This window comes from Leuciscus leuciscus (genome assembly GCF_965113295.1).
Source record: "Leuciscus leuciscus genome assembly, chromosome: 3".
NCBI classification, from domain to species: domain Eukaryota; kingdom Metazoa; phylum Chordata; class Actinopteri; order Cypriniformes; family Leuciscidae; genus Leuciscus; species Leuciscus leuciscus.
Genome location: NC_138727.1, coordinates 66,873,721 through 66,892,805, shown reverse-complemented (window position 1 = coordinate 66,892,805; position 19,085 = coordinate 66,873,721). Strand labels below are relative to the sequence as shown.

Genomic DNA, 19,085 nt, shown 5'->3' with positions numbered 1-19,085 from the left:
TCCCTGATTCCCTGATCTCACCCAGTCTCTAATCCCTTCAAGACTTCCGAAGTCTGCATCTGCAATGGGACAATGGGAGTTTTTGCCAAAACAATGGCTGTGGAGGGAGACCGCTGTATGCTCATTTAGGGAGCGTCTCTAAAGTTGCATTCGACATTGTTTTAAAGTAACGTTTCTAACTTGAGCATTTAAAGACTTATTTTCACTCATGCAAAATATAAAGCTCAATAGCATTTGAAGAGAATGACTTATATTCATAAAACCAACTGAAAAGTGTTCATGTAGGTGCCAGGTACGATGCACTGATTTTTTAAAAATATTTATTAAAATAAACTGTCAAATCATATGTAAACATTGACACTGACAGCAATTTAGGCAAAAAAACAAAAAAAAACACACACTAAATCTCCAAAAAAGTCAACAAGGCACCTCATACTTGTTTCGACCATGGAATAAAAAAAAAACAGATAATTGAGATCTCACAATTCTGACCTTTTTTGTGATATAAAGTATTGTCAGGATTGTGAGATAATTTTAAATGATCTTTTTCATTTTTTTTTATTCTGTGACAGAACAAGCTTCCATTTTCCCATAGTTCTCTGACAGAAATAAGATGCAGAAAACAGATAAACGTGTTTCATATATTAAAACATTTGTGTATCATCAGTTCCTTTAATTGTTTCATTAATAGGACATCTATTTTTTGTGTGTGAAGAAAACCAATTTTTTTATATTTTGGTTCATGCATTTAGGGTTAAATATAAAAAAAAATCTTAACGGTGTGCATCGTGACACCTGAACACAACAGTGGGTTTGTGACTGTAATTCATTCTCTTCAAATGCTGTTGAAGTTAGAAACGCGTGAGAAGTCAAGTGCACTTATTCCTCTGTATAACATCGGGACGAGATGGCGTTTCTTCAGGAGTCAGGAGTCAGGACTGGTGCAACACGGAACATTACGCAAGACTTCATAAGTGCAGATACACAATAAATGGGTTTTTTTTGTTGTTGTTGTTTTAAAAAAAAATAATAACCTCATGACAGTAAATATACAAGACAATAAATACTCTGGGGAAAAATAGATCCTAATGCGAATATCGAATGTCCAAGTCAACTTCATGGACGAGAACAGCGCACTCTGGAATCACTGAGGCTGCTGCCCTATGAACATGATTATGATGACGATCATAAACACAACACGTGACGCAGATTTCTGTGATCAACATGTTGCTCTTCACTGCAGTGAACTCACATTCCCTCTCACGGGTTTACTGCGATGCTTTCGGCTCTCCCTCTTATTGTTTATCTCCCACCGGCGATATCAGTTAAAATGGGAATAATAATAAAAGTACAGCTCTGCCAACTCTCCCGCGTTCTCCCTGAGACTCACGCGATTTCCACACACTCTCACGACACACATCCACTTCCTCACGCACAGAAGAATCGCAGCAAAGAGGACATGGACCGACAGACTACAGAGGGAGCAGAACTTATGATTAAAAAAATCAGCTCTCAGATTCTGTCCATTTTATTACGAAATTCAAACAATAAATACCGTTTTGGCGCTAAATGTGCGTGACCCGATCATCTCTACTAGCTGACGTTAATAGTAAATAAACTCGAACAATGTTGAAAGATACAGTAAAACTTACCGAATATCGATCAATCAGTGTTTTTCATCCGCGGAAAGAGGTAAAACTGCTGGAGAACAATTATGTCACATAACATTTAGCCTACCTCAGGAAAGCCATTTAATGAGCATTAGTTGACTAGAAAAAAAAGAGCTATTGAGAGTATTTATTTATTATATTTTTACTTATATCATTAAATAAAGTTGTTATTATAATAATTTAAAAATATATATATTTAATTTGAGTTATTTTTAACCTTAAATAACACTACCAGCTGACAGGGCTCTCTGTATGTTTACAGCACTAGGTGAGATTTATTTTAATTTATTTGAGAAAAATGAACGCCTATCTTGTGTAGGCCTACCTAATATTTATCCAAATGAGTCAATATTAAATCAAATCACAAGAATTGAATTGAACTGAAATCGTGAAATTTGTGTCAATAATAAAAAAAGAAATTGTACCATGTAAACATTGTAACATGTCACTAAACCTAATACAATTCAGTTTAGTTACTAAAATATTTTGACAATCACAATACACTTATTGTGATGCAAGATATTTTTTTTACATCCCCCTCCCCCTCCCTCCCCCTCCTAAATCTCACTCCAAGCAAAACTCAAAAGTTGGCAGCTATGGAAGTATCTTATATTAAAATAAGCTGACGTGCTGACTTGTGAAATATGTGTTGTCATATCTCATGCATCTGCATTCCAGTGCTGTGCGTGTGTGCAAAAGTCAAGCAATCGGCCTCTTATCAGAGATCATTAGTGTCGCTCCCTCCATAGCTCACCATAAACATTCCCACCGTTGATGGAATATCCCATTATTAGGGGTGCAACAATAGATCTTGTCATAATATATCGCAATACAAAAATGCAGCAATATGTATCATGGATAATGGCAATATTTATTGTGTATTATTCACCCAAAATTAAAATGACTGTTTTTAAGTATACAGAGTTTAGTGTTAAAATTACATTAAACTACAATATATAATGTTGAATATCATGTATAATAATGCAATAGGGGAATATTTGTGGGTCCTGATAATGCCAAATGTCTGATGTTACCAGTAAAAAGTGGCCTACATTATTGTAAATATATCTCAGTTACAGAGATTTATTTTATTTTATTTATTTATTTTTATTACAGGGACAATGCATATTAATAAACGTTTCTGTCAATATGCCAGAATTAGCCAAAAGGCTATTTTTCATCTGCAGCCCCTAGACAGATGGTCACAAAAGTCACCCTAAAAGGGAGTCAAATTACATATTTACTTAACAATATAAAAATTACAATACATTTAGTAAGAATTACTATTATGTTAAAATATACAATCGAAACACAGCAAACCAACAATCAAACGAACATCAGACAAAAACACGACACACACACACACACACACACACACACACACACACACACACACACACACACACACACACACACACACACACACACACACACACACACGTGGCAAGAAGCCAGCAGTGGGCAGCGAGAGCAGGTCTCTAGGTAAGTTAATGTTGACAGCTCTGATAATAACCATTTCTTTAACTGGATCTTAAATGCACTATATGTGTTTAGATTTCTGATGGTTATGGGGGTGATGGTTCCACTCAGTTTGGCCAAATACACTTTTCCTAAAGGGAATGATACGATCTCCCCTCGCCGCACCTCTGGGTCTGATGTGATCAGCTGTTCGGATGTTAGAGGAGGGGATGATAAACCATGAATCATTTTATACAGAATACATAGATGTGAATATTTGACCATGGTTTCCCAGCTGAGTAATCTATATTTGTGTAATATTGGACAATGAAAGATTGATGTACTTAGCGCCTTGAGCATCACCATATCCATATCATAAATATCTTTACATCTGGATGGTCTGAGTGATTTAATGGTCTGTGATACCTCTGATTCTGTGATGGTAATTAAACTGAAAACTGATTGATTTGTGTCTATTGACGGAGTGTATACGTTCTCAGGTGTGAAACAGCTTGATAGCCACAGAATCAATAAAATAGTGATTGAATGCCTCTGCTACAACTGGAAGATTGTTCAGTTGTTCATTTATTTTCATTTCTGGAGTGTTTTGTTCTTTGGGGCGATCACCTGTCATTTTTCTCAGCTGGTTCCATATTATTTTAGAATTTCCATTTGATTTTTCAATTATAGTGAGAAAGAAATCTGCCTTTGCTTTTCTTAGTGATCTTATAACTATATTTCTCCAGATGGTGAAACGTCCTCTGTCATGAGTTGATTTAGTTTGATTAGTTTTAGGGCTTGATCTCGTTCTTTCATGATTTTTATGATGTCTGGATTTATCCAGGGTACAGTGTTTTTGTGTTGTTTGTGCTTGATATATTTGTGTGAATTCTTTGATAGTTCTCTCAAGTGTTTTTAGAAATATTTGGAAATAATCTTTTTCATAGTCAACTAAGGTAAAATGTCATCCCACTGAATTTGGTTAACTGCAGCTACAAAGTTTTGATATTTACTTTTAGGGATTGTAATAGTTTCTTTTTTATCTCTAGTGCAAGGATGGAAACATTTTTTGGTAAGGTTTCTAATGACAAAACTTCCTGTTCTTTGCAATCCCTGGATTTAGCCGTTTTCTGTTTACATTCTGTACATTGTTGCTTGTTGTCAGCATGTTTGAGGTCTAAATCAACTTTAGATGGTATGAAACCCACAATGAAAGTGCATAGTAGGAGGGCTGTTACCATGCCTGCCCCACCAGCGGCCATTTTCCTCTCAAGATCAAGCATATTCGTCTAAAATAATTCTGTTTTCAGCTTCAGAATCATGAATATTGTTATTCTGGTGTCTCTATTGTCCTGTGCTTTGGGTTTCCAGCACCAAGTCCAAGCCTGTTCATTTGTTAACCTTGTACCATATGTCTTAATATTGTATTGTGAGATGAGCGCATAGTTACACCCCTCTCCATTATAATTACAAAAAACAACAACATAATACTTTGATACCTTTCACTTTATACAACAAATATATAATATGATTTCAAATGATTTCAATGTTGTTCATTAATAATAAAACAGTAGTGTTTTTTGTTTTTATTTTCCACAGATTCACTGATCATTATGTGCAAAAACTGTTATGTAAATACAGTAGTCAACATTTGAAGTGGATCAAAGTTTGTCCTAAGACAAGAACAGGTATTATTCAAAATGCATGTATAAATTTGATGAAAGGTTTTGATCCACTTCAAATGCTGACTACTGTATATTTAGACTAATAAGTACCCTAAAATCAGGTATTTCTGTCTGATTATTGTACCTTTATTGTTTGAAAACTTCTTTTTTATTTCGCTCAAACCGCAGCTGGTGCAGGAGTAACTTCACCCGTACCGTCTGACAGGTTTCATATGTGTGACCGGTTTCCCACAATCCCAGGAGAACATGCCCAGACCTGCCTCAGTGAATCACAATCAGCTGTGAAACACAATCCTCCTCCTCCTCCTCCTTTGTTCCCGGATTAAGTGGGAAACACAAGAAATGTGGGCTGGTGTCACAGTACCTGTTGCACAATCATATGCAGTTCTGGGTGAAAAAAACACCTGTATTTTGGTGAAATCACTACACTACCAGAGTTTGACCATCTCATTCCCAGTCCAGGGACTGGCAGATGTCATGTTTCCATACTGCCAAATCAAATGAGCCATGAAGCGGCAGTAATTAATGTACACATGCTGATCTAATCGAGCTACTCCACCTATACAGTAATTACAACCCGATGATGTCATGTGAACTTCAGTGACTGACTGGTGGAAGATGAAAACATGATTTTCTAGGAAAGACGAACCATAAAATAAGAGGCGATCACCAGTATTAAACACACACTACTTTGAGCCAAAGAGTTGCACGCTGAAAACACGCTGAATACGCCACATTCTGGTTCATGCACATGGCAAACTTCAGGTTAAAGAGATGACATTAACATTTCATCCTAGCAGTACGTCTTCATCTGGAGATTCACACGGAGATAACAGACTCTAGAAGATCTGGATCTAGAACCAAACAGAAGAATCATCAAATACTCGATCCGAGGAACAAAGAGACACAAAGCAGTAAGAGAAATAGAAAACAAACATGTGATTATTGCAGTAGTTTGATGAATAGTCTGGTCAGAGGTGAGCCGTGTGTTTGTTAGTGTGTGCAGAGGTTCTTCCTGTTTGTGTGTTCTGCATTGGTTAATGTGTAATCCGAGAGCAGAATAAAGCTCCTGCTCCTCGCCGTGTGTTTCTAGTCTGAGCGTCTCGGGATCAGGAACCATGAGCTACGGTCTGTTCTTCTCAGCTGAAACATGGGCTCTGCTCATGCTGTTTGTGGCACTTCTGGTTATGTGAGTGATTCAAGACTCTTCTTGTCTAAAATATTTAAATCTTTAGTTCATGACTCTACTAAACTGAATAATTAGTTCTAGTTCTAGAATCTTAATAAAAATTTGTCAATTAGTAACTCATTTGACTCATGTAGAGATGCAGGGCTGATTATTACAGTTACTGTATCAGCTGATATTCTAACAGTTAAACAGTTTGTTGCATTATTTTCCTGTTATCACTGTAAAGCTGATTTGAAACACTCTGTATTGTAAAAAGCGCTGTATAAATAAAGGTGACTTGACTTTACCATTTCAAAAATCTAGTGCTGTATGTGTCGTAATATCTGTCTAAAATCACAGCTAACGGGGAACGTCCTCTCAAAGTTATGAACAAACGTTCTTCCAGTAACATTCATAGAACGTTAGATCAAAATGATCTGGTCTTTAATAATGTTCTCAAAACTTTAGCACAAAAACATTATTTATACATCGTTCATGGAGCGTTTTTTTATTTTTTTTATTTGGACGTTCATCTTTTAAACGAATCTTTTAAACAATTTAAACCAGTTCCAGAACGTTCAGGGAACATTTCTTTAAATATTTCTTTAAAAGAACAGAGAAACTTTAAAAGTTTCCATAATGTCTGACAAATGATAAAAATGGAATGTTTCCTTAAGGTTCATATAACCAAGAAAAAAAATGTGAGAACATTCAGAAATGTTTTTTTTCATAATGTAATAAGAACATTAGCAAAACATTCTCAGAACATATTTTTGTCAGCTGGGATTGTTGTGATTTAAATGGTTTTGATGTCACTTCCAGATATGGATACTGGCCTCACAGTCAGTTCAAGAAGTTGGGAATACCGGGTCCCAAACCCATTCCGTTCTTCGGAACGATGCTGAGATATAGAGAGGTGAGTTTATTATAAAGCAAATACAGCATGAGTCTGATATTGTGTTTAACTGATCATTGGTCACATCTGGATCTCGATGATCTACTGGTTCTCCGTCAGTCCATCGCAGGTTCTTTAATGATCCATTCAAATCTAACGTGAACCTATCTGTGTCAATCACACGGATGATACTAGAGTCTTCTCTCAGTGTTTATCTTATGACTCTTCTGAACGTGACTGAATGTGAACTCGTCTGTCGCTGTGCTTTCAGGGGTTTTATAATTTCGACCTCGAGTGTTTCAAGAAGTATGGACGAGTCTGGGGGTGAGTGTGAGAATAATGGATGACACTTCACTGATCAATCTCAATGAATCATCTGAAAGAATTATTTCAGAACACCTGAAACAGAAATGACTCAGTTTAAGATGAAATGACAAACATGTTTGAACATTCAACATTATGAGATCAGTAAGATCTGTAATGAAGAGCCGAGGAAGACGGTCATTATGAGACCATGATAATCACAGAGAATCAATCGTATACAATTATAGTGAACTGAATGATTCTTCTGAATGTAGTGTTTCTTTGTTTTGTTTGTGTTTCTCACAGTATCTACGATGCAAGGCAGCCCGTTCTGTGTATCATGGATCAATCCATCATCAAAACCATCTTGATTAAAGAATGTTACTCTCTCTTCACCAACAGAAGGGTAAAATCACCATCATCATCTTCATCATCATTCTGAAATGAAATAGTGTTGTAATATTACAGAACCCTTGTAGGACATGGTGATGATAAAAAAGAGAGAGATGGGAGGAAAAATTATATTTAGAGGGAATTTGTTTTGTTTTGAGAACCCAAAGTTCCTCTGGGAACAAAAAAGATTTGTGAGAGAACGCAAAGTTTTTCTGGGAACAACAAAGATTTGTGAGGGAACGCAAAGTTTCTCTGGGAACGCAAAAGATTTGTGAGGCAATGCAAAGTTTCTCTGGGAAAACAAAAGATTTGCAAGAGAACGCAAAGTTTCTCTGGGATCATAAAAGATTTGTGAGAGAACGCAAAGTTCCTCAAGGAATTCAAAAGATTTGCAAGAGAACACAAAGTTTCTCTGGGAACGCAAAAGATTTGCTAGAAAAGGATAAGTGGCAAGCAGGATAAGGCAGAGGGCTGTGAGAGAGCGGCGTGAGGCCCGTGGCGTGATTAATGATGAGTGAGGGAATGCAAAGTTTCTGTGGGAACGCAAAAGATTTGCTTGAGAACGCAATTTTCTCTGGGAACGCAAAAGATTTGTGAGGGAACGCAAAGTTTCTCTTGGGAACGCAAAAGATTTGTAAGAGAACGCAAAGTTTCTCTGGGAACGCAAAAGATTTGTGAGAGAATGCAAAGTTTCTCTGGGAACGCAAAAGATTTGTGGGGGAACGCAAAAGATTTGCAAGAGAAAGCAACTTTCTCTGGAAACGCAAAAGTGCATCATGGATCAATCCATCATCAAAACCATCTTGATTAAAGAATGTTACTCTCTCTTCACCAACAGAAGGGTAAAATCACCATCATCATTCTGAAATGAAATAGTGTTGTAATAATACAGAACCCTTGTAGGACACGATGATGATAAAAAAGAGAGATGGGAGGAAAAATTATATTTCAATGTTTTTTTTTAGAGGAAAAAAAAGGCAAAAGATTTGCGAGCAAACACAACGTTTCTCAGGGAACAGAAAAATTTTGTGAGGGAATGCAAAGTTTCTCTGGGAACGCAAAAAATTTGTGAGAGAATGCAAAGTTTCTCTGGGAACAAACAAGATTTGTGAGGGAATGCAAAGTTTCTCTGGGAACACAAAAGATTTGTGAGAGAATGCAAAGTTTCTCTGGGAACAAACAAGATTTGTGAGGAAATGCAAAGTTTCTCTGGGAACACAAAAGATTTGTGAGAGAATGCAAAGTTTCTCTGGGAACACAAAAGATTTGTGAGAGAATGCAAAGTTTCTCTGGGAACGCAAAAGTTTGTGAGAGAACGCAAAGTTTCTCTGGGAACACAAAAGATTTGTGAGAGAACGCAAAGTTTCTCAGGGAACGCAAAAGATTTGTATTGAGAATGCAAAGTTTCTCTGGGAACGCAAAAGATTTGCTAGAGAACGCAAAGTTTCTTTGGGAATGCAAAAGATTTGTGAGGGAACACACAATTTCTCTGGGAACACAAAATATTTGTGAGGGAATGCAAAGTTTCTCTGGGAACACAAAAGATTTGCTAGAGAACACAAAGTTTCTCTGGGAACGTAAAAGATTTGCAAGAGAACGCAAAGTTTTGTCAGGGAACGCAAAAGATTTGTATTGAGAATGCAAAGTTTCTCTGGGAACGCAAAAGATTTGCTAGAGAACGCAAAGTTTCTTTGGGAATGCAAAATATTTGTGAGGGAACACAAAATTTCTCTGGGAACACAAAATATTTGTGAGGGAATGCAAAGTTTCTCTGGGAACGCAAAAGATTTGCTAGAGAATGCAAAGTTTCTTTGGGAATGCAAAAGATTTGTGAGGGAACACAACATTTCTCTGGGAACACAAAAGATTTGTGAGGGAATGCAAAGTTTCTCTGGGAACGCAAAAGATTTATGTGAGAACGCAAAAGGTTCTCTGGGAAATTAAAAGGTTTGTTAGAGAACGCTGTGGCAAGCAGGATAAGGCCGAGGGCCGTGAGAGAGCGGCGCGAGGCTCGTGGCATGATTAATGATGAGTGAGGGAATGCAAAGTTTCTTTGGGAATGCAAATGATTTGCAAGAGAAAACAAAGTTTATCTGGGAGAACACACAAAAGATTTGTAAGAGAACGCAAAGTTTCTGTGGGAACGCAAAAGATTTGCAAGAGAAAACAAAGTTTCTCTGGGAACGCAAAAGATTTGTTAGAGAACGCAAAGTTTCTCTGGGAACGCAAAAGATTTGTAAGAGAATGCAAAGTTTCTCTTGGTAACGCAAAATATTTGTTAGAGAACGCAAAGTTTCTGTGGGAACGCAAAAGATTTGCAAGAGAAAACCAAGTTTCTCTGGGAACGCAAAAGATTTTTGAGAGAACGCAAAGTTTCTCTGGGAATGCAAAAGATTTGTGAGAGAAATCAGAGAATGCAAAGTTTCTCTTGGTAATGCAAAAGATTTGTGAGAGAACGCAAAGTTTCTCTGGGAACGCAAAAGATTTGTGAGAGAACGCAAAGTTTCTTTGGGAATATAAAAGATTTGTGAAAGAACACAAAGTTTCTCTTGGGAACGCAAAAGATTTGTGAGAGAACACAAAGTTTCTTTGGGAATATAAAAGATTTGTGAAAGAAGGTAAAGTTTATCTGGGAACGCAAAAGATTTGTGAGAGAATGCAAAGTTTCTCTGGCAACGCAAAAGATTTGCAAGAGAACTTATAGTTGCTTTGGGAACGCGAAAGATTTGCAAGAGAACACAACTTTCTCTGGAAACGCAAAAGATTTGTGAGAGAACGCAAAGTTTCTCTGGGAACGCAAAAGATTTGTGAAAGAAGGCAAAGTTTATCTGGGAACGCAAAAGATTTGTGAGAGAATGCAAAGTTTCTCTGGGAACGCAAAAGATTTGTGAAAGAAGGCAAAGTTTATCTGGGAACGCAAAAGATTTGTGAGAGAATGCAAAGTTTCTCTGGGAACGCAACAGATTTGTGAAAGAACACAAAGTTTCCCTGGAAACTCAAAAGACTTGTGAGAGAACGCAAAGTGTCTTTAAGAACGCAAAAGATTTGTGAGAGAACTTAAAATTTCTCTTGGGAACGCAAAAGATTTACGAGAGAATGCAGATTCATTGAAATATAATTTTTCCTCCCATCTTTTATCTCTGTAAAATATAAAGGTACTTCAGATAACAAATATGATTTTTTTTTATTAATCATTTGAATGTTTTCAGGCCAGAGATTGTGCTTGTGTTGTCATTTTATCTTCACTGCATCCACATTTGTCCTCTGATCTGGCAGAACTTCCGTCTGAATGGGCCGCTGTACGACGCCGTGTCCATCGTTGAAGACGACGATTGGAGAAGAATACGCAGCGTCCTCTCGCCTTCTTTCACCAGCGGGAAGTTAAAGGAGGTCTGTGAGTCTTTATCTGGATCATTCTCATGCAAACAAGTGTTACAGCAGTATTTATTGCATTGCTTATCTGAAGCGTTATGTGAAGGCAGTACTATTGTGCTACAATACAAACAAACAAGAATCCAGTTTGAGATAAATGTCTCATTTGAACTGAACTACAGAATCATTCATGCTGAGGAGGATGTGTGTGTGTTTGATTCTCTTCATAATATCAAACATTAACTGTGTGTGATGAAGATGTTATGATGATGATTTACTTCTGTTTCTCACTTTAGATGTTTGGCATCATGAAGACACACTCTCAAATTCTAGTTGAGAATCTGGGGAAATCAGCAACACGAGGAGAAAACGTGGATATTAAAGAGTGAGACATTGCATTATATTACAAATGCTTCTCATTATCAATAATATCTCACCGCAATAATATCAACAGAGCAAAGGTGTTCGATTTCCTCACCAATCACCTTTAATAACCTCCCGGACAGTGGAAACATTCACTACATATAGAGTACAGTATATAGGCTTTATGTTAATCAGATGAGAATAATGGCTTTCTCTTGACTGCATGTGTTCAGGTTCTTCGGTCCGTACAGTATGGATGTTGTGACCAGTACGGCGTTCAGCGTGGACATCGACTCCCTTAACAACCCTAAAGATCCATTTGTGACCAACATAAAGAAAATGCTGAAGTTTGACTTCCTGAACCCTGTGTTCCTAATCAGCGGTAAAGAACTCAACTAGGCCTGTCAGATAACACACTTCAAAAGCTAACGTAGGAAACTCTGTGAACAAAGTTTTTACAGAACTACAGATCATTTTGACCGAACATTCTATTAATGTTACTGGAAGAACGTTTGTTCATTACTTTGAGAGAACCTTGCCAGAACGTTCTGAGAATATTCACTGTTAAAACCTTTTATAATTTCTTCTGTAGCTTTATTTCCTTTCACCACCACCCTTCTGGACAAAATGGATTTTGGCTTTTTCCCAATATCTGTGACTGATTTCTTCTACGCTGCCTTACAGAAGATCAAGTCTGAAAGAGTGGCCAATGACCACAAGAAGGTACAACAAATCCTCAACAGGAATAACTAAAGTCATGATGTTTTAAACCACTCTTCTGAATTCCTGCAGAAGAGAGTTGACTTCCTGCAGCTGATGGTCGATTCTCAGACGGCAGGGAAAACTCAGCATGGCGAGGAACACACAGAGAAAGGTGAAGCATCTCAGATGGTTAACCATGAGAAAGATCTTTCTTCTATATATGAAGACACATACCTTAAACCGTGTCCTGTGCAGGTCTGAGCGACCACGAGATCTTATCGCAAGCCATGATCTTCATCTTCGCCGGTTACGAGACCAGCAGCAGCACTCTGTCGTTCTTATTCTACAATCTCGCAACCAACCCAGAGGCCATGAAGAAACTGCAGGAGGAGATCGACGAGACCTTCCCAAATAAGGTAGTACTCCATTGAAACACTCGTTGGGATCGGTGTGATGAGTTTGAGACTTTAACCATTGATTGTGTGTTGAAGGCCCCGGTGGACTACGAAGCCGTCATGAACATGGACTATCTGGACGCCGCACTGAACGAGTCCCTTCGGCTGTTCCCTGTCGCAGCTCGACTCGAACGGGTCTGCAAGAAAACGGTGGAAATCAACGGTGTCATCATCCCTAAAGATACGGTCGTCATGATCCCGACCTTCGCCCTCCACAGAGACCCGGATTACTGGAGCGACCCCGAGAGCTTCAAACCAGAGAGGTCAGGACAGGTTTCTCCTGTTTCACTCATCATGCAGTCAAGCTCCACCAGCTACAATAGAGCGCAACAGTCGGGTCTGGAATTGAAAATCCCATTCATTTTCCACATAGGGGAATTGATTTTTAATGATAACTTATAAAATGTTAAAGAAAGACCTTACTGTGAGCTACAAGGTTGTTCATCTATGGTCTCTGCTTTTGATAAAGCCATCATTCCACATTATTTTAAATTACTTTTTCAAAGAATTGTTTTTATCAGCAGGAATCCTGGTGAGAAACTACATTACCCATAAAACCCAAATAAATCTCCATGAATCAGGGAATCGAAACAATCAAACTGCACTTAGAGAATTCTTTTAACGTCCAGTTTTAAAAAAAATGAGTTAAACTTTTATTGGTTATGCGAATGTTCCATTCTTCAAACATTATGGGAACGTTACTTTTGAATGTTCTTAATTTAGTAACATTTTAAAAAAACGTCACACGAACATCCAACTAAAATATTTCAGCCAAACTGCTTCATGAATGATGTATAAATAATGTTTTTGTACTAACATTTTGAGAACGTTATTAAAGACCAGATAACTTTGAACGAACGTTCCATTAATGTTACTGAAGAACATTTGTTCATAAACATTGTTCAGAACATTCTCTGTTAGCTGGTTAGCTTGGTTCATGGATTATAACTTTCTTTAGAAAATATCTGTAAAATCACTAAGGAAAAAATACTTGCACTAGGAACCCAAGGTTGGTTCTTTAGAGTAATTGTCTGTATAAATACTTCAACCCAACGTGACTCTTCCCTGCCTTATTAACAGGTTCACTAAAGGAAACAAGGAGACCATTGACCCCTACATGTACATGCCCTTCGGCCTCGGTCCCAGGAACTGCATCGGGATGCGATTTGCTCAGGTGACCATGAAGCTGGCGATCGTGGAGATCCTGCAGAGATTTGATGTCTCTGTGTGTGCGGAGACACAGGTGAGCAGACAGATTGGTGTCTGGTAACAGGAGGAAGTTCGTTCCTTCGTTCGCTCACACTGACCTTCTCTTGCTCTTCACAGGTTCCTCTAGAGCTCGGCGTAAGCGGTCTACTGGCTCCCAAAGACCCCATCAAGCTCAAACTCAAGCCTCGGACAGCTTCAGATGTTTGTAACAACAACAAATTGTAACGCAGCTCATCCGCTGCACACTTCTCTTTCAGTCCGAGGAGAAGGTTTGATGGGTCTTTTAAAATAAAAGAATAGACGTAGTCTCTAGTCTTCAGTGAAGAGGAGGTTCTCAGTGCCTTTCGGACTTAGACTGAGAGGTTTAGTAACTTTACTTCAGTAGTGAATGTCAGACCGATCCTGTTGTTCCCTGAGACTCGTGTTTAAGGGTTTTACTTTGATGATTGAGAAAACGCCAGAAATTAGATTAACTTGTTAAGAAATTATATGGATATGAGAGTTTATCAAAGAAATAAAGTCTGCAGAAATGTATTTGATGTGTGTGTCGTGTCTATTAAAAACAATCACTGAACCAATTCACTTTAAACAGAGTTTGAAAAGACTCACAGAAATTAATCAAACTCACCAACTGTAACAATGTTTGTGCCTGTAAAGTTTGAATGTTGTGTTCCGGTCATCTTGACCCGGAGGGGATTCTCTTTTCCCCCAAAATTTTTGTTAATGATATCACATTTGGACTAAAACTTACTTCATGTGTTAAAACAGGGTATAACAACTTTTGTTTTGAAAAAATATTAGTAATTTTTCTGGGGGTTTTTTCCACCTTGTTACACTTGTGGTGTTTCGGGTCAAAAATGACCCGCCTATGAAAAAAATATTATAAATATCTCGTTATGCAATATTATCACCAAATATTTGATTACATATTTTTATCAACTTGTTTTCTTTGAAATAGCGCAGGTTTTGTGTTTCTTTTTGTCTCTGAATGATCGTAGGGCTCATTGATCTGAACTCAAGCTCCTCAGTGTTTTTGAGGTTCAACTGTACTTTTTTCATTTAAAAACTGAGGTGCATCAGTTCAGATCAATGAGACCTACGATCAATCAAAGAAATACAAAGCCTGTGCTAATTGAAACAAATCAAGTTTTAATCCAATATATGTTAATAATTTAGCATAATGAGAGATTTATAAGCGATTGAAAAAGTCGGGTCATTTTTGAACTGGAACGCCACAGTAGGTAAAGGGTTTTCTGCACAACACAAGGGTTAAAACACTCCTCCTCCAGTTGTCTGATTTGTGCTGTAACACATGCTGATGTTGGACGGATGGCGCTTCAACTGCAGCAGGACTAGGAGACCAGGATCACGACGGGCTGCAGCACCTGACTGTAGCAACAGCAGCAAACACACACCCTTGATCTGAGAGGGGGTGGAGTCTTTATTAAGCCCCACCCCTTTGTCATCTGACATACGCTGTTCTGAGTTCCCGTCAACTTTACGAACCACCGCTTCCTCCACAGCATCCGTCTCCTCAGCATCAGTCTCCATGGCAACAGTCTGATTGACAGCTGTGCTTGTGGAGGCATGATCCATGGCGACGGTCTGATTGGCATCTGTGCTCGTGGAGACAGGATCCATGGTGACGGTCTGATTGACAGCTGTGCTTGTGGAGACAGGATCCATGGCGCCGGTCTGATTGACATCTGTGCTTGTGGAGGCATGATCCAGTCATCTGACTGAGTGGGGGGCAAGGTTCAAAACGTATTCAAAGTAATCTGGTCTTTGATAATGTTCTCAAAACGTTAGCACAAAAACATCTTTCATGGACTGTTTTTTCTGAAACATTAAAGTTGGACATTCCTGTAACATCTTTTTTCTGAACGTTCAGAGAACATTCAAAAGTAACATTTCCATGATGTTTGAAGAATGATGTTTGAAGAATGATGCTCTCCATTCGATCTCAGTGCCACCCAGAGCGAACCATTATTCAGGGAGATTATGTGATTTTTCTTTCCTCTGGGATTTATGACTTCAGCTCTGAGAAGCGTTCAGAAGCGAAAACAACAAACAGAGCCTGTGATATCCGAGGGAAAGAGACACAAAACAGTAAGAGAAATAGAAAACAAACGTGATTATTGCAGTAGTTTGATGAATAGTCTGGTCAGAGGTGAGCCGTTTGTTTGTCAGTGTGTGCAGAGGTTCTTCGTGTTTACGTGTTCTGCATTGGTTAATGTGTAATCCGAGATCAGAATAAAGCTCCTGCTCCTCGCTGTGTGTTTCTAGTCTGAGCGTCTCGGGATCAGGAACCATGAGCTACGGTCTGTTCTTCTCAGCTGAAACATGGGCTCTGCTCATGCTGTTTGTGGCACTTCTGGTTATGTGAGTGATTCATGACTCAACTAAACTGAATAATTAGTTATAATTCTAGTTCTAGAATCTTAATAAAAATGAGCCAATAAGTACCTCATTTGACTCATATGTAGATGCAGGGCCGATTACAGTCACTGTATCAGGTGATATTCTTCTGTCTGAAGGTCTAACAGTTTTTCCATTTCAAAAATCTAATGCTGTATGTGTCATAAGATCTGTCTAAAATCACAGCTTACAGGAAACGTTCTGTCAAGGTTCCCTCAAAGTTATGAACAAACATTTAAAAGTAACATTTTAATGTAATAATGTTTTAATGTAATAATAAACATTTGTCATAATGTCTGACAAATGCTAAAAATTGAATGCTTCCTTAAGGTTCATATAACCAAGAAAAAAACCGTTTTGAACGTTCAGACACAATTCAGAAAAAAAAAATTCATAACGTAATAAGAACATTAGCAAAATGTTCTCAGAACATATTTTTGTCAGCTGGGATTGTTTTGATTTAAAGGAACACTCCACCGTTTTTTCATATTAAACTATGTTATTCCCTTAACTAAGACGAGTTAATACATACCCCTCTCTCCTCAGTGCGTGCACTCAATCGCTCTGGCGCGCAGCGACACTTTGATAGCACTTAGCTTAGCCCAGTTCATTCATTAGGGACCAAACAGAGATGAAGTTAGAAGCGACCAAACACCTCCACGTTTTCCCTATTTAAAATACAGTTACACGTGTAGTTACACGACCAAGTATGGTGACAAAAAATAAAATGTGGCGCTTTTCTAAGTGGGTAAAAAGGATAACTATAATGTATGGCGGAATAGCACTTGGGAGCACTTCAACTCGAGTCGATTCCTTTAAATGGTTTTGATGTCACTTCCAGATATGGATACTGGCCTCACAGTCAGTTCAAGAAGTTGGGAATACCGGGTCCCAAACCCATTCCGTTCTTCGGAACGATACTGAGATATAGAGAGGTGAGTTTATAATAAAGCATGTCGGTCCATCGCAGGTTCTTTAATGATCCATGCGAATCTAACATGAACCTGTCTGTGTCAATCACACGGATGATACTATAGTCTTCTCTCAGTGTTTATCTTATGACTCTTCTGAACGTGTCTGAATGTGAACTCGTCTGTCGCTGTGCTTTCAGGGGTTTCATAAATTCGACCTCGAGTGTTTCAAGAACTATGGACGAGTCTGGGGGTGAGTATGAGACTAATGGATGACACTTCACTGATCAATCTCAATGAATCATCTGAAAGAATCATTTCAGAACACCTGAAACAGAAATGACTCAGTTTAAGATGAAATGACAAACATGTTTGAATGTTCAACATTATGAGATCAGTAAGATCTGTAATGAAGAGCCGAGGATGACGATCATAATGAGACCATGATAATCACAGAGAATCAATCGTACAGTTATAATGAACTGAATGAATCTTCTGAATGTAGTGTTTTTCTGAATAGTTTGTGTTTCTCACAGTATCTACGATGCAAGGCAGCCCGTTTTGTGCATCATGGATCAATCCATCATCAAAACCATCCTGATTAAAGAATGTTACTCTCTCTTCACCAACAGAAGGGTAAAATCACCATCATCATTCTGAAATGTAATAGTTTTGAAATACTACAGAGCCCTAAAGCCGGGGACAAACTTAACGACTGTAAGGCTGATTATGAATATAATTTGATTCTTAAAGGGGTGGTTTTACATCTTGCCCTTTTCACAAGATGTAAAATAAGTCTTTGATGTCCCTAGAGTGTGTATGTGAAGTTTTAGCTCAAAAAACCCCACAGATATTTTTTATATCAAGTTAAAGGTGCTCTAAGCGATGTCACGCGTTTTTTAGGCCAAAACATTTTTTTGTCACATACAGCAAACATCTCCTCACAATCCGCTAGCTGCCTGTCCCCTGAACACACTGTAAAAAAAACACGGTCTCTGCAGACAGCCCAGGCTCCTCAAACGGCAAGAAAAACAAACTGGCCCAGCCTGGACCACGAAACATAACAAACTGTTCCAGCCAATAACTGACAAGAAGGATTTGGGGTGGGGTTTGGGGTGTTAGTGCTTGATGAAGAGGAGGGAGGGTCTAGCTAGCATCACTTAGAGCACCTTTAAAATTTTCACTTTTTGAGGGTGAGCAAAAACGCACCATTTTTGTGTCTGTCCCTTTAAATGCAAATGAGCTTGTGCTTCCGTCACAGAAGGCGAAGCTTCAAGAGCTTGTGTCCTTTAACCTCACACAGACATGCACTGAAAATTTCTAAACTTTTAGCCTTTTATGTTCAAACCGGAGTCAGACAATAATGGAGAGATTCAAGAAGTGACAACATGTAGAAGCAACAGGACATTTCTGAACGGTTAGTTGATGAATGTATGCAGCTGATGTGTAGTTATCTTCTAGTCATTTATTAGCATATTCTGTCATGATAATCTATAAATCGCGTTCCCGGGGGCGGGGTTTATGTAAATGTTAGGGCTAGTGATGTCACTAACCCGGGAGGAAGCTCATGTAGTCCCTACCAGCCGTTTGTTGTTGTCCTTAAAAAACAGTTTCTTTAAAAGCAAATATCTTTCTTTGCTTTGAACTTTGAGCGTTGGAACTTTGCAGATGTTGTTTATGCTCAAACAGCAACATCACACGCTAACTAAAGTTAGAAAAGTGAAATCGTAATCAACCAACCCTTTAAGACTCATCATGCCCAAATGTGCCGAGTCAGAGACAGTTGCGTTCAGTCGGTGTGTAAAATCTGCTCCAGTCATTGGAAAGAGTCTGTAAGTGTGTTCAGTTCAGTATTAGAATGTTACAGCTATCCGTTAAGTCTGTCCCCGGCATTATAGGACATGGTGATAATAAAAAAAAGAGAGATGGGAGGAAAAATTATATTTCAATGCTATTGCGAGAGGACACAAAGTTTCTCATGGGAACGCAAATACAATTTTTGTGAAAGAACGCAAAGTTTCTCTGGGAACGTGTTGTGAGTTTTGTGAGGGAACGTAAAGTGTGTCAGGGAACGCAAAATATT

The 19,085-nt window shown here is 38.3% G+C and overlaps 2 protein-coding genes across 4 annotated transcripts in view; both read left to right on the top strand.

The window, feature by feature from the left end:
- Window positions 1-5,509: 5,509 nt before the first annotated feature.
- Window positions 5,510-14,207, top strand: LOC309494098 (cytochrome P450 3A30-like). Of its 3 annotated transcripts, XM_082163307.1 has the most exons (14): window positions 5,510-5,727; window positions 5,907-6,002; window positions 6,804-6,897; window positions 7,148-7,200; window positions 7,486-7,585; window positions 10,849-10,962; window positions 11,241-11,329; window positions 11,541-11,689; window positions 11,900-12,030; window positions 12,100-12,181; window positions 12,265-12,425; window positions 12,501-12,727; window positions 13,545-13,707; window positions 13,791-14,207. In XM_082163307.1, the coding sequence occupies exons 2-14, from the start codon at window positions 5,932-5,934 to the stop codon at window positions 13,896-13,898; spliced, it is 1,542 nt and encodes a 513-aa protein (XP_082019433.1). In that variant the 5' UTR covers window positions 5,510-5,727; window positions 5,907-5,931; the 3' UTR covers window positions 13,899-14,207. The 3 variants fall into 3 exon arrangements, with proteins under 3 accessions (XP_082019433.1, XP_082019432.1, XP_082019434.1); XM_082163306.1 differs by lacking the exon at window positions 5,510-5,727 and having other exon boundaries at window positions 5,786-6,002; XM_082163308.1 differs by lacking the exons at window positions 5,510-5,727; window positions 5,907-6,002; window positions 6,804-6,897; window positions 7,148-7,200; window positions 7,486-7,585 and adding an exon at window positions 8,292-8,414.
- Window positions 14,208-15,899: 1,692 nt separating this feature from the next.
- LOC309494099 (cytochrome P450 3A30-like) overlaps window positions 15,900-19,085 on the top strand; it is a 32,653-nt gene continuing 29,467 nt past the window's right edge. The window contains exons 1-4 of the mRNA XM_082163309.1: window positions 15,900-16,055; window positions 16,933-17,026; window positions 17,203-17,255; window positions 17,539-17,638. Of these exons, the coding sequence (XP_082019435.1) occupies window positions 15,985-16,055; window positions 16,933-17,026; window positions 17,203-17,255; window positions 17,539-17,638 (318 nt within the window). The 5' untranslated portion in view covers window positions 15,900-15,984. The remainder of the gene's footprint in view (window positions 16,056-16,932; window positions 17,027-17,202; window positions 17,256-17,538; window positions 17,639-19,085) is intronic.

What these genes read in the sequence shown, in the direction of transcription:
- LOC309494098 (XM_082163307.1), top strand. Translation starts at nt 5,932, where the DNA reads ATGAGCTACGGTCTGTTCTTCTCAGCTGAAACATGGGCTCTGCTCATG. An exon ending in GAAAACGTGGATATTAAAGA is followed by an intron (nt 11,330 to 11,540) that starts GTGAGACATTGC and finishes GCATGTGTTCAG; the next exon opens with GTTCTTCGGTCCGTACAGTA. An exon ending in ACGAGACCTTCCCAAATAAG is followed by an intron (nt 12,426 to 12,500) that starts GTAGTACTCCAT and finishes TGTGTGTTGAAG; the next exon opens with GCCCCGGTGGACTACGAAGC.